This window comes from Melanerpes formicivorus, unplaced genomic scaffold (assembly GCF_026170545.1).
Source record: "Melanerpes formicivorus ecotype bairdi unplaced genomic scaffold, bMelFor1.0.p_v2 SCAF_3, whole genome shotgun sequence".
Classification (NCBI taxonomy): Eukaryota; Metazoa; Chordata; class Aves; order Piciformes; family Picidae; genus Melanerpes; species Melanerpes formicivorus.
In genome coordinates, this window is record NW_027142355.1 from 1,429,613 (window position 1) to 1,444,219 (window position 14,607).

Here is a 14,607-nt window from a genome sequence, read left to right on the forward strand (position 1 = left end):
GTCAGAAAGTGTGTTACAGTGAATGAAAGGGCCAGATTCTATTGTGTTAAAATAAATAGGAAACAGGGATACAGTAGTAAAGGGCATCCATCATTAGGCAGCTTTTGAGTTTGACCAATGACAGGTGGGGAAGAAGTAAAAGCGATCTAGTGTAATGCATTAAGGTTTACATTAACATAGCAAAACTACACATCATTCCTGAGCAGAAAGCACACTCAGATAAAATTATTGTAAAAGAGTGTCTGTGGCTATCTTTTTCGCCGAATAAAGAAACCTGACTGTGAATGCATCCCTAAGACTTATCCACATGCCTTTTCATTCTCCCTGTACAGAGAGGTTTTCCACAAAGAGCTAAATTCATCAGTGCATACTCTTTAATGAACTCAAGAGTCAACAGTTCCAGGGACATCATGCTCACAAAGGAACATCTGGTTTTTACAGTCTTAATTACAAGATATTCTAGTATTTTAGTGAAGCATCAGATATAATTACAGTGTATTATATACAGAGTACAGAAATATTTTTATAGGAAAAAATAAATAGAAAAAGTATGTAAACATTCTGAATGAAACTCTGTTGCCACTGAAGTCAGATACAGAACTGTCATATACACAAGCACAGAGAGTATTTCACTTCTTTTTAAAGCATAGACCAGTTGTCATAACCTCATTCCAAACAGTTTAAAGTGCACACAACATTATAGAAAAAGCCCCACTAGGTTTTTGAAAGCTTTACTTGTGCAGTTTTCATTCCCATCTATTGCGTCTCCTCAATCCCACCTCTTCTGACTTAACGGAGTCTTTGTTTATCATTTCTTGCTCTTCTACCGTATCTGGTTCAAACTGATGTACTTCACATTCATCACATAATTCATGCTCTTCCATTTTGTAATCATTATCAACTTCCTCACATGAATCTTCACTGCTGTCATCTTCTCTGTCATCCATTTCTTTCTCCTGAGAATGTTCAGTGAATGACTGAATGAGATCTTCAAGCTTCTCATTACAAATGTGGCCGACATCTTACGAGTCACAATTAGAAAAACAACAACAACAAAAATTCAACCGTAAGTTTAAATTACTAAAAGGCTCCAAATTTCAAGGTCAGTTTAGAAAAAGAATATTTATTTTTCATTTTTTTCTCTAAGACTCAACTAATAAAAACATTTCCCAAACTTCTAGTACACCATTTTTATCATGTTAAGATTTCTCTTGGACTGCTATGTACATCTTGGCAATCTCCAATTGCAACTAATAACCACTTTGCTGTTTAGTTTAATTATGCAAGCGTTACCCACAGCCTCAGAGGTCCCTTTCTGGGAATCCTTAGACTAAAGTTAGTCCGGCACTAACAGTCTGCACAGAAACTCACATCCAAGCAGCCCAATTTTAACAAAGCAGAATGTGATAATGCAGTCTGTCCTAGTTCAACATCTTTTAGTACCAATTCTTTACAAAAAAGTAACTATAATGTATCAAAAATCTTAAATTGGACACACCTTGAACAGGAAAATAGTATCACAGTATCACAGTATCACTTAGGTTGGAAAGGACCTTGAGGATCATCGAGTCCAACCTATCAACACAGACCCCATGACTAGACCATGGCACCAAGTGCCACGTCCAATCTCCTCTTGAACGCCTCCAGGGACAATGACTCAACCACCTCCCTGGCCAACCCGTTCCAATGATGAATGACTCGCTCGGTGAAGAACTTCCTCCTCACCTTGAGTCTAAACCTCCCCTGGCGCAGCTTGAGACTGTGTCCCCTTGTTCTGGTGCTGGTTGCCTGGGAGAAGAGGCCAACCCCTTCCTGGCTACAACCACCTTTCAGGTAGTTGTAGAGGGCAATGAGGTCACCCCTGAGCCTCCTCTTCTCCAGGCTAAACAATCCCAGCTCCAGTACTCCAGAAAGAAATGAGCTCTGCACATGTCACCTAGGGTGCAGGAACTGAACATTTTTATAGTAAGATGTATTTATTCTTTTAAAATACAAACTAGTTATGGATCCTACCAGAAATCAAAATACCTTTCATCTTGTCTTCTGATTTATCCAACCCGCTTTCTTTCATCAGTCGTCTAATTGATTGGAGCTGTGTCATTATTTCATCTTTCTGCTCACTAGCTAAAGCGTTAACACTGGAAAACCAGATAGATGTCAACAGCTGAAAGATAACCTTGTGAGTGCCTGATAATAAATGCATAAGCTCACAGTATTTCTTTCAGTGGACAAATGCTATAGTTAAGTCAGCAGTGTGTTTAGGTTGAACTCTTCCTTGAGACCTGTCTCTTGAGAAGTAGAAAGCACATCACTTCCACTTACTTCATCATTTAGTAGCAGAATTCTAACACCAGAGCCCCAAAGGCCAAAGACGAGTGTTAACTAATGAAAGAAACAATAATCCAAAGCAGCTTTATTTTTAAGACAGGAATGCCTAATAAAGAACTCCATGGTCAGACACTTTTCTCATTTATTTCAGATTTTATTTACCCTTTCTCCTTCCCATCACTAGTAGAAATTTGGTTTGCAAACTGGTTAGTGAATTTACTGCTTAACAGTTTCAGCACATACTAAGTTCAAAAGTACACTAAGGGAACAACCATGAAATTCTGCATGTTTTAACGTAGGCTTCATGAAAGATATAAATGCACACAAAATGGACTGCAGGGATACTTTTATTTCCAGTAGACTGGTAAGGCCCTAGCTCCTCAAAAAAAAAAAAGAACATTTGTAAAACTACAAGGTTGTATTACTTACTCTCTTGTTACACCCCAACAGAGGAGTTACATTTCCTCAAAACACACACACTCACTTAACAGGTTCATTTCAAAACACGAACACAAGCTGCTATCCCTTGATAACTAGTTTTGTCTTCTATCAAAAGGAAGAAATGCCTTCTGCTACCAGAAATCTAATTCCTACATCAGCTTTCAAATGCTGCTGAGCTGAAGTATGTTTTTAGTATTAGCCTCCTCTGCCAACACCGAGGTATAACTTTTCAAGCTACAGTAATGTCATTTCAAGTCTGAACTTTTGCATTTCTGTTTGGTGAACAAGAGACAGGAGGTGGAGGAGATCACAAACCGAAGAACTATTTCATACAAAAGGCTACAGAAACAGTAAGTAATTAAAGATGGCTCCTAAACACTGTTCCCTACATCTATATACAGCACATTGTAAGAACTCTTCGTTAACATTTCCGAGAATTTCAATTTACAGAAAACAATACTAACTGAGATAGTTTAGAAACACTCACCAGTTTGACAACGGATCCAACTGAGTCAATAAAGAGTTTAACATTTTCTCTGTCTGTGCTAGATGCTTCTCTAGTTCCAAAAGCTGATGCTCTAACAAAAACAAAGGCAAATTAAAAAAAAGAGAGACAGAAGAGAGAGGAGAGACAGAGCACTGTTAGAAATGTGTTTACAATACTGATACCAAAAGGATATTAGTTTCTATTTTTGATTGAGCAGATTCAAACACTGGTAGTCTTTTTCTCCATAAAATTCTAGAATAGGAGAAGGGACATCCTCCAATGCCTAAGGCACTATTGCTGAGAGAAGTAACTGCTAACTACTATTATTCTGTAGTCTTGAAGAAAGAAGAATGCAACACACAAAGATGGTGAGCAGGCAGCACAGCAAATCATTACTGAGCCCAGCTGCAGAGCGGGTGTACAGGGATGCTGAAAGAGGCTGCTACTTTCACAATTAACTAGAAATGTGTCTACACAAGGGACAGAAAAAGAACAAAACCAGCTCAACTTTGATATGCTGTAACTTTCTCTAAGGCAAAGTTCATTTCTTAGCACATGCCAAATACACTGAATCGGACAGTCAAGAATATTCTGTATCATGAAAAAACCCATTGTTTTTGAACTCTTGTACAACATCTTATGTTTGCAGGTCTCAGGTTTGGCCTAGAAATGCAACACTTTCTATAATTGCTCATCCATGATGTTCCACTAGCAATACAGTTCAATTCTAAAGCAGACCATTACACTCTTTTTAAACACTATTCATCTCAGGATTATTATATCCTATTCAAACATCCTATTCTATTGATGAAAAATGAACAGGTCTTAAGTGAGAAAAACATCAGACATTAAAAGGCCGAGAATCATACTGTACTACTACACCTGCTATTTCCAAGAATACTTCCATCTGGAGTTTTCAAACGAACCTCTTATTAAGGTTTCAAATACACAGAATATTATTTATATAAGTTCCTAGCTGCACTTGAGTAAAATAATTGTTCTCGTTTAGCTGGATTGCATGGATGACAATATATAGCTTTGTTCCAGCAGCAAACACACATTTTTGGTGAATATATGCATTCTGAATGGGTATCTTACCAGTTTCCTTTGCCTTGTCTTCTGTTCTTTTTTCGTTTCTGGAGAGACTTTCTTCATGTGACTTCATCTTTAATAAACACAACCCTATTAAATGACTTCAGCACTATTTGTGTATTAAAAATAAAAATACATTTACAATTTTACTGAAAGAAAACTGCAACCACAGAGATGTGCTCCATCAAGGAAACTTTTTGCTGCCATGCCTTCTTCCTATAGTAAACTAGCACTTCTGCTTTTAGGCAGTAACATGACCAATCAAAGTTGCAAAAGAAAGTAGCTGCTTTTTCAACTCCAGCTTTCAACAAGTGAACAGAAAGAACCTTACAGGTTACTGGATCATGTTTCCCACCATTCATTAGGAGGTAAAACTTCTTTCTTAAAGTAATAAAGATGCTATTATAAAGATATTAGCACTTCAATCACATAAGCACACTTGTAAAGAGATGTAACACTCCAAATATCGTTTTCGTGACATTTACATCTTTCTTACAACCTAATTAAGCTTGTATTTAACTGGTCAGCCCCTGAGTTTGTTTTGTTAAGATGTGGAATTTTTCTCATATAGGAGAGGGTATGAAACTGACTACAGAGAAGATCCTGCCTCTGGTCCTCTTCAGGTTTAAGTCTTTTTCCTGAAGGCAAGCAAAAATATTCCAGGTGCCCTCTGAGCATTGCAAGTGCTGTAATAGCCCTTGCTACAAACGATACATTTGGGTTTTTTTCCAGAAGAAACAACTGAGCCTGTGTTCCCCATTTTTAACTTACAAATGCTACAAAAGGTCTAAGTTTCAGTTTTATGACCAAATCAGAAGCACAAATTAAAGATCACTACTCATTATTCTACCTAATTGATTATTTAAGATTATTATTCTGCAGGAATTGTCCATACCCTTCCCATACCCAACCTCATTCTGATGAATGAAAAGGAAGTGAAATACTGATGAGGCTTAAGTTACAGCTTCAGGTAACATAGCTGTTTAGGCTCTCAGATGCCTATTTCAGACCAGGGCAGGTCAGACTCTCACTTCTTTAAGCGTCAAAGAAAGGTAGGTCAGAAACCTTCATAAGGAATAATGAGAAATGCTAAAATTTGAACTTTGGAGTAAAAATTTCGAAGTCAAACAGAGCAAGAAATGGCTTTTGGATAATCATATACATTGTCTCAGAAATGGGAAAACAAAACAAGATATATATAACAAAACAAGATATATATCTGTATCTATAAATACCTATATTTCCTTCTAATTTCAATCATTTGATGGGTTGTTTTTTTTACAGCTTACCTTAAGAAATTTGTATGCTGCAAACACTCCCACTCCAAGTGCATACAATGGCATGAGGGTGAACGCTAATTCTCTACCATTTCCTCTTGTTCTCTCACTCTTTATCTCTTTTTCCATTGCATTTCTCATCTGCTGAATACTCTGGTATGTATTACTGTCAGAGTTTTCTGGATTGAGGTGAAGCCGATGAAGTGTCTGAGGACTGCCTTAAAAAATTACATTGAAAGAACAAAGTTAAAAGGGAAACTAACAGTCCTGTTAAGTTTCACAGCTGGAATTAAATTGTTTTCCTTTCTGACAATCTTTGTTCATTACTCTTCTAAGATGGTATGGTCAGCCCTGCATCCAAATAAAGGTACCAAAAATAAACCAAAAAAGCCACAAATAAAAATCACCTTTTCATTACAAGAATGCAAAGTAAAATGTAATTAGCAGAGTTCCAATTAAGTTTCTATACATCTTTGAGATACAAGTATTAAGTTTCTTCCTTCACAGCAACATTGGCAGCAACTTCGGCGGCCGTGGAGGGTTCGGCGACAGCCGCGCAGGCGCCTACGGCAGCGGGGACGGCTATAACGGCTTCAGCAACCACGGGGGCGGCGGCAATCGGGGCTATGGCGGGGGCAGCAGCAGCTACAACGCCTACAACAATGGCACCGGCTTCGGCAGTGGTGGCAGCGGGGGCCGGCGGCCTTTTTTAGGGGTTGGTCTCTTCTCCCAGGCAACCAGCACCAGAACAAGGGGACACAGTCTCAAGCTGTGCCAGGGGAGGTTTAGACTCGAGGTGAGGAGAAAGTTCTTCACCGAGCGAGTCGTTCGTCATTGGAATGGGCTGCCCAGGGAGGTGGTTCAGGGAGGTGGTGGAGTCACCGTCCCTGGAGGCGTTCAAGAGGGGATTGGATGTGGCACTTGGTGCCATGGTCTAGTCATGGGGTCTGTGTTGATAGGTCGGACTCGATGATCCTCGAGGTCTCTTCCAACCTTAGTTATACTGTGATACTGTGATACTACTGTGATTGACAAAACCACAGTAAGCCACAGAAAGATAGATGTAACCAGAAACAACTTGAATCCTGAAATTAAAACACACTTGGAGAAACATTGATAATGCTGAGAACAGTACAAATTACTAACCTTCCCCAGAATAAAGAAAGGAGTTAAGTACAAAGTGAACTGTGTAGTCCCAGGGGGGGAAAAAAGCTTATTGAAATACACATGCTGTCTTGCTGTTTTCCTTACACCACCAGTGAATTCAGTGTTACATGGATATTCCCACACCTTAGATGTGCTGTACCTCTGTAAATGAAGTATTTAGCAGAAAAGGATTACACATGGGCAAAAGGATGCAACCTTGGAAGTTTGAAATATTTTTGCATGTAATTTGCCTGCCAGAACAGGAAGCAGATGAAAGAACAGCTAGTGTCATTGTTTGACTTAGGGATTGGGTGAATTGGTAGTTAAATCTGGGGTTCACGGGACAGGCACATGAAAAACAGATGCTTCCAGAGACAACAAGTGGTTGCGGAGTTTGAAGTACCAAGTAAGCCTGGCTAGGCTTACACTTACAAACCTCTCTGAACGGCTCCTGACCAAGCTGTCAGCTCCTGGCTTGGACAGCAGTATTCTGTGCTGGGTTAGGAACTGGCTGGGGGGCCAAGCCCAGAGAGTGGTGGTGAATGGTGCCACATCCTGCTGGCGGCCAGGCACCAGTGGTGTCCCCCAGGGATCAGTGCTGGGCCCCAGCCTGTTCAATATCTTTACTTATGATCTGGATGAGGGGATTGAGTCCATCATCAATAAATTTGTAGATGACACCAAGCTGGGGGCAGGTGTTGATCAGTTAGAGGGTAGGAGAGCTCTGCAGAGGGACCTTGCCAGGCTGGACAGATGGGCAGAGTCCAAGGGCATGAGATTGAACACATCTAAGTGCCAGGTTCTACACATTGGCCACAACAACCCCATGCAGTGCTACAGGATGGGGTCAGAGTGGCTGGTGAACAGCCAGGCAGAAAGGGACCTGGGGGTACTGTTTGACAGCAGCTGAATATTAGCCAGCAGTGTGCCCAGATGGCCAAGAAGGTCAATGGCATCCTGGCCTGCATCAGGAATAGTGTGGTCAGCAGGAGCAGGGAGGTCATTCTGCCCCTGTACACTGCACTGGTTAGGCCACACCTTGAGTCCTGTGTCCAGTTCTGGGCCCCTCAGTTTAGGAAAGATGTTGAGTTGCTGGAACATGTCCAGAGAAAGGCAACAAAGCTGGGGAGGGAGCTGGAACACAGCCCTATGAGGAGAGGCTGAGGGAGCTGGGGTTGCTTAGCCTGGAGAGGAAGAGGCTCAGAGGAGACCTTATTGCTCTCTACAACTATCTGAAGGGTGGTTGCAGCCAGGTGGGGGTTGGTCTCTTCTCCCAGGCAACCAGCACCAGAACAAGAGGATACAGTCTCAAGCTGCAGCAGGGGAGGTTTAGGTTGGATGTTAGGAAGATGATCTTCACAGAAAGAGAGATTGGCCATTGGAATGTGCTGCTCAGGGAGGTGGTGGAGTCACCATCACTGGAGCTGCTTAGGAAGAGATTTGATGAGGCACTTGGTGCCCTGGTTTAGTTATTTGATAGTGTTGGGTGATAGGTTGGACTTGATGATCTCAAAGGTCTCTTCCAATCTGTTCTGTTCTATTCTGTTCTATTCTGTTCTATTCTATTCTATTCTATTTATATGTATCAGAACTGAGTATGGGTAAAATGAGATTCAGATTCTATAACAAATCCCCCCAAAAGCCATTATGCAAATACCAATACACTGGCCTTTCAAAAATCTACAGTAACACACGAGTGCTAAACACAGCTACAATCACATGGGGGAAGAATCCAAAACCACCTCAGTTATAATTCTCAGTGAAACAAGTGTTTGTATACAGCTTCTTCCAAACACAATAGAAAAATAAAAATTAATTCTACTAACCTAAGCTGGTATTTAGTGGCAGCAGACCTTGACCACTGTTTTATAACTGTCTAAACTGTATTAGTCACAAAAGTTTTTCAGACTTACAGGGATGTCCCTTGTGATAGTGACATTTACTATCAGCTCTGCAGTCGTGACAGGCACTACTGCAAGTTCATGCACGTCTTTGCAACATACACATTTGGAGCAGACCTTTTATCTGTGTGTTTGGTCACTGAAACTCAGAACTAGACAGTTATGCAAAAAACTAAATGCCTTAATTGCCAGAAGCAAAACTCAAGTTACCTTAATCTTTTAATGCAAGTTCAGGCAGACACTCTCCTTCAAGACAAGCAGGTTTAGACTTAGTACAACTACACTAACTAATCTGGAAAACACTTTTTATCTCCCTTAGTTTCCCTCCTTTCAGAATACTTCCCACTGAATACTTTCTACTTTACTTTTAGTTCTGTTTAGGTTTAATACAAACAAAGAGATTTACTAGAACACCTATTAGCACAGATGGAAAACTTTCCACAGGTCACACTAATAAGAAATGTGGTCATGGGAAAAAACACTCTCCTGGCACAGAGAAATCCTAATGGAGTCCAGTGTCCTGCACCAGGTTTATCCCACAGAAGAAACAGTAAGTTAGTGGCCAAACAGGAGAAAATAAGAACCTAGAAAAGCGACAGCAGATGTGCCTGTGACCTATTTTATGCAGCGACAACTATTTATTTTATTTTATTGCTAGGCAAATGTATCAGTAAATCAGAAGCAGGTGAAGTGTTGAGTTTTCTTTTCTTAGGTTTTGTTTTCAAAGAATTTGAGCTATAGGAAAATACAGCTACTATGTAAATTACAATTAATCAGGCAAAACAAGCAGCATTAGCACTTATGAAGCACTCTAAGTTAGACACCAACAGGGAAGCACATGATAGCAGCTCAGGCCTCTCTTTTCTACCTTTGAAAGGTACTCCTGAGCAAAAGCACAGGCACATTTTACTGCAACTGTGTACCTCTTGGTTTATAGTGCCTTGGAAGACATCAATCACTCACTGAGCTACATCAACAAAGCATGCTTTTTGTTCTTTTCTAAAACAAGAGTGGACCTTTGGACCCCGGGCAACATCCTCTGCTGACATACACAGTGTGTATGGGTGACAGGTTGGACCTGATGGTCTCGAAGGTCTTTTCCAACCTGGTCTGGTCTATTCTATTCTATTCTATTCTATTTCTATTCTATTTCTATTCTATTCTATCTCAAAGGAACAGTAAGCTCTCTAGCCCCCTCAGCGACAGCTTTTCTAAGCAGACATCTTGGCCTCTTTCCAACACGCTACCTGACATGCGTTTCTGTGCTAACGTTACCAACACTAACCCTTGGCTTCCTTACTGCAATTCTTACGTGCCCAGAGACCTTTTTCTTCTGACACCTCACAGCTGCTGTCTGTGCCCCGCAGGCATTACTCGTTAAACAGCCCCGTTAAGAAACGCTTCCAGTAACAGGCTGTAATTTTCCTAAGACAACACAGACAAAAATCAGGACAGTAATGAACCAGAGCAGCAGAACATTCTAAGTGCAGATCAGGTTCGTGATCATCTGAAGAACCTGAAAGTGTTCAAGTCCATGGGACCCGACGGGATACACCCACGGGTACTGAGAGAACTGGCAGAGGAGGTTGCTAAACCCCTCTCTATTATATTTCAAAAGTCATGGCAATCTGGTGAAGTCCCCACAGACTGGAAAAGGGGAAACATTGCCCCCATCTTCAAAAAGGGCAAGAAGGAGGAACCAGGGAACTACAGGCCAGTCAGTCTCACCTCTGTGCCTGGAAAGATCATGGAGCAGATCCTCCTGGAGTCGCTACTTGCTCAAAAGAATAGTGAAGAGGTGATTGGGAACAGTCAGCATGGCTTTGCCAAGGGCAAATCCTGCCTGACCAACCTGGTGGCCTTCTATGAGCAGGTGACAAAATTAATAGATGAGGGGCGAGCAACTGATGTCATTTACCTGGACCTGAGCAAAGCCTTCGACACTGTCCCGCACCACATCCTGGTCTCCAAACTGGTGACATATGGGTTTGATGGGTGGACCACTAGATGGATAAGGAACTGGCTTGATGGCCGCACCCAAAGAGTGGCTGTCAATGGCTCCATGTCCCAGTGGAGGCCAGGGACAAGCGGAGTCCCTCAGGGATCAGTCCTGGGACCTGTCTTATTCAACATCTTTGTGGGTGACATGGACAGTGGCATTGAGTGCACCCTCAGCAAGTTTGCTGATGACACCAAGCTGTGTGGTGCAGCAGACACGCTGGAGGGAAGGGAGGCCATCCAGAGGGACCTGGACAGGCTGGAGAGGTGGGCACAAGCCAACCTCATGAAGTTCAATAAGAGCAAGTGCAGGGTCCTGCATCTGGGTCGAGGCAATCCCAGGCACAAATCCAGGCTGGGCAGTGACTGGCTGGAAAGTAGCCCTGAAGAGAGAGACTTGGGGGTGCTGGTGGACAAAAAGCTCAACATGAGCTCTCAATGTGCACTTGCAGCCCGCAAAGCCAATCAGATCCTGGGCTGCATCAGGAGGAGTGTGGCTAGCAGGTCGAGGGAGGTGATCCTCCCCCTCTACTCAGCTCTGGTGAGACCCCACCTGGAGTGCTGTGTCCAGTTCTGGAGCCCCTATTACAAGAGGGATGTGGAGGTGCTGGAACGTGTCCAGAGAAGGGCCACAAGGATGATCAGAGGGCTGGAGCACCTCTCCTATGAGGACAGACTGAAGGAGTTGGGGCTGTTCAGTCTGCAGAAGAGAAGGCTCCGAGGTGACCTCATTGTGGCCTTCCAGTATCTGAAGGGGGCCTACAGGAAGGCTGGGGAAGGACTTCTCAGGATCTCAGGTAGTGACAGGACTAGGGGGAATGGAATGAAGCTGGAGGTGGGGAGATTCAGGCTGGATGTGAGGAGGAGGTTCTTCACCATGAGAGTGGTGAAACCCTGGAATGGGTTGTCCGGGGAGGTGGTCGAGGCCCCGTCCCTGGGGGTGTTTAAGAGCAGGCTGGATGAGGCTCTGGCCAGCCTGATCTAGTGTGGGGTGTCCCTGCCCATGGCAGGGGGGTTGGAACTAGATGATCCTTGTGGTCCCTTCCAACCCTGAATGAAACTATGAAACTATGAAACTATGAAACACAGAGAGGGGAGGCGGGGCGGGAGGGCAAGGCCCGGAGCTCTGAGCACGCCCGCAAGCCGCCTGACCAGGCCTCCCATCAGCACAGGCCGTGCGGAACACCCAGCGCCTGCCGCCTGACGGAATGGAGCCGCAGCACAGCCCTCTCCGTGCCCGGGGGCTCCCCTCAAGCTCACCCGAGACAGAGACCGCGCCCGAGATGCTCTCGTAGGGGACGGCGCGGCCGCACGCACCGCCCCGGGCCTACCTCTGCGAGGCTGACGAGGATCGTAATGGCCGGGGACGGCCTTGCCGCCCCGCGGAGACCGGCCGGCTCGCCCGCCGCCTCCTCCCCCGAACATCCTGGGCATGACGACGAAGACGCAAAGCACCAGCACCGCCGAGACCACGACCTGCTGCAGCGCCGAGAGCACCATGCCTGCCGGCCCGGCCCGGCCCGGCCCGGCCCGCCGCTGCCCTGCCGCTCCCCTGCCGCTCCCCTCCCGGCGGCGCGGCACGGCACGGCACAGCGCCCCCAGTGAAGAGCATGAGAATTCGGTAGCTTGCGCTCTCCCTGTCTTCCCCGGACACACTTTGTCTCGCTTGCCTTGGAGTCACAACCGTGACATTCAGTTACGTGGTGAGTATGTGCTGGTTAGTATGACACCAAAAGAAGAAAAGAAAAAACAAAAAAAGACTAATTAGTCATCAAAAAACAGTTCCTGCAGGATTTCGAGTTCCTGCTTAATAACATAAAGCAGTTTGTGGTTGGTTGGTTTGGGTGGTTTTTTTCTGTTGTCCTGCAAACATTTTGATGGGAATGTCTATGTATTACACACAGCCAGAGCAAGCCTCTAATAGTCCTAGGAATGCAGTGAAAATTTCTGCTTTGTTACTCCTAAAGCTATGAACACACAGAGACACACACAAAGTTGTTAACACAGTTTCTTTGTGCATTCCAGGTCTTCTGTGTTCAGACTCACAGTATCTCCTTGGCTGTCCAATTACAGTTTCTGTTGACACTTTTCAGCTCTTACATCCAGTTTGCTGACAGAGGATGGTGGTTTGTGGGGCCTGGCAGCGACAGTTTTCCAAAGAGGAGCTGTAAGGCCAGGTCCAAGGTTAGGTTTGGATTCTCCTGGGGTCTCACACAGAACAAGTCTCAGGATTCCAGCGGTCTGATTTCATAGCTGCGTTCTCTTCTCTCTCTGTGGGTGACAGGATGACCTCACTAATGAAGAGAGAGACCTTATCAGAAGAGGAGGCACAGTTTGACAGGCCTGGATCTGTGTTGGCCACTGATGCTGTTCACCATCTGGGAGTCATCCACAGGGATGCTACACCAGAGAGCCTTCTGCTGGGTGCAAGAGTAAGGGGTGTGCATGTCGAGTGCCAGTGCTTGAAACCCCACAGTCTGCAGCTGAGGCCATGCTGAGTCTTGAGCAAGGTAGCTCTGTGCAAGTCTGCCATGACCTCAGAAGGCTGTGCAGCTGTTAACCCTTTTCTTTTGTTCAAGCACAATCTTTCTGAATTCTTTTCTTGGATTTTTTTTCCCAGGGTCATGTGAAACTGTCTGATTTTGGGCTAAGCATAGCTGCTCAGAAGGCTCAGAGACCTGAGCTCTACAGGAACCTCGCACACAACCCGCCACGTGCCTTCTATGAGCACAAGCTGTCCTTGTTCAACATGGAAGTAGTTGGGAGCTGAAGCCAGACCACAGCATAATTCATTTCTGCCGTTGTAAACAATATTGGTCAGGCTGATTGCATTTAATGGGGGACTGGGGATGCACCTTCCCTGCCGATGGAAGCTTTGAATGGGAAAGAAATTCTTATTTCTTTGTCATGTTGGTGTGGTTTTGCTCACGTGTACCTGGACACAAATAGAGGTTTGTGCCAATGTCAGTGAGGCTCCAGGAGCACTCGTTCAGCAGGGACATGGTTTTCATATGCTGACTTAGTGAGGGTGATGACCGTCTTGTGAGGAACTGGTTATAATATTTGGCTTCCGCAAGGGGGATTCCTGGGGATTGTGGGGCTCGATCATTGGGCTGGATCGTTGGGCTGATGGTCAGTATTGTGTGGTGTAGACGACGGAGATAGGAATCAATACGGCTGACCAATATGATCGAGTATTGTTCCTTTATTGTTCCAGTGTTGCAGGCCGATGGTGCAGGCCTGAGGTGCAGGCCTATGGAGCAGGCCTGTAGTGCAAGTATAGCACTGTAAAGTGTAGAAGAAACAGGAGACAGGAAAGGCAGAAGTGCGTAGCAAGGCAACTGCTACAACTTATATAAACTCGGAGTCCCTTGTTGGCATAGCTCCATTGGTTCCCTATGAGTGACCACACATTGCACTATTACAGATTATTGGTCCAACTACTAATGACACAACGAGGTTGTTGATGCAGGTCCATGTCCTGTTGTCCCAGGATAACTGTCCATGTTTATAGCTACCAGTGCCTTGTTTTAGTTACATGTTGCAGGCACAGCACTGTTTTGCTCCACTGCTAGCTGGCTCTGCATTTATGCTGAGCATGGCCTGCCACCATGTCAGGCTCTAGGCCCGCACTGCCAGATTGCTCACACTGCTCGTCGCTGGCATTGCCACAGTGTGGGGTATTGGGAGAGAAAGGGGAGGTGCCAACAGGTCTAAAGACTGGCCAGGTCAAAAGTGCAGGTTTTGTCTCAGTCCTGATGGAGAGGGGTGGGAGCGTGCTGGGGAATATATGAATATGTACGTTTTAATATATGATTATGTATGTTTGCCGTCTGTATCAGTTCACCTCGTGTTGTTGGGGTGCGCCTCTAACAAACTCGCTCTGTGCCCAGCGCTGTGTTGCCTTTATTTTATAATAAACTGGTTATAAATTTCA

General features: G+C 44.4%; 1 protein-coding gene and 1 long non-coding RNA gene across 4 annotated transcripts; one reads left to right on the forward strand and one right to left on the reverse strand.

Annotated features, from left to right (window-relative positions):
- Window positions 1–360: 360 nt before the first annotated feature.
- Window positions 361–12,238, reverse strand: CCDC107 (coiled-coil domain containing 107). Its single transcript, XM_068164878.1, has 6 exons — window positions 12,002–12,238; window positions 5,638–5,843; window positions 4,355–4,421; window positions 3,257–3,347; window positions 2,029–2,138; window positions 361–1,021 (listed from the first exon to the last, which is right to left on the reverse strand). Exons 1-6 carry the CDS (start codon window positions 12,168–12,170, stop codon window positions 747–749), a joined length of 918 nt encoding a protein of 305 aa, XP_068020979.1. The 5' UTR covers window positions 12,171–12,238; the 3' UTR covers window positions 361–746.
- Window positions 12,239–12,286: 48 nt separating this feature from the next.
- Window positions 12,287–14,607, forward strand: LOC137454700 (uncharacterized). 3 transcript variants are annotated; one of them, XR_010990670.1, is made up of 4 exons: window positions 12,316–12,373; window positions 12,696–12,854; window positions 12,955–13,102; window positions 13,291–14,607. It is a non-coding gene; the product is annotated as an uncharacterized lncRNA (long non-coding RNA). The 3 variants fall into 3 exon arrangements; XR_010990669.1 differs by lacking the exon at window positions 12,696–12,854 and having other exon boundaries at window positions 12,287–12,373; XR_010990668.1 differs by having other exon boundaries at window positions 12,696–13,102.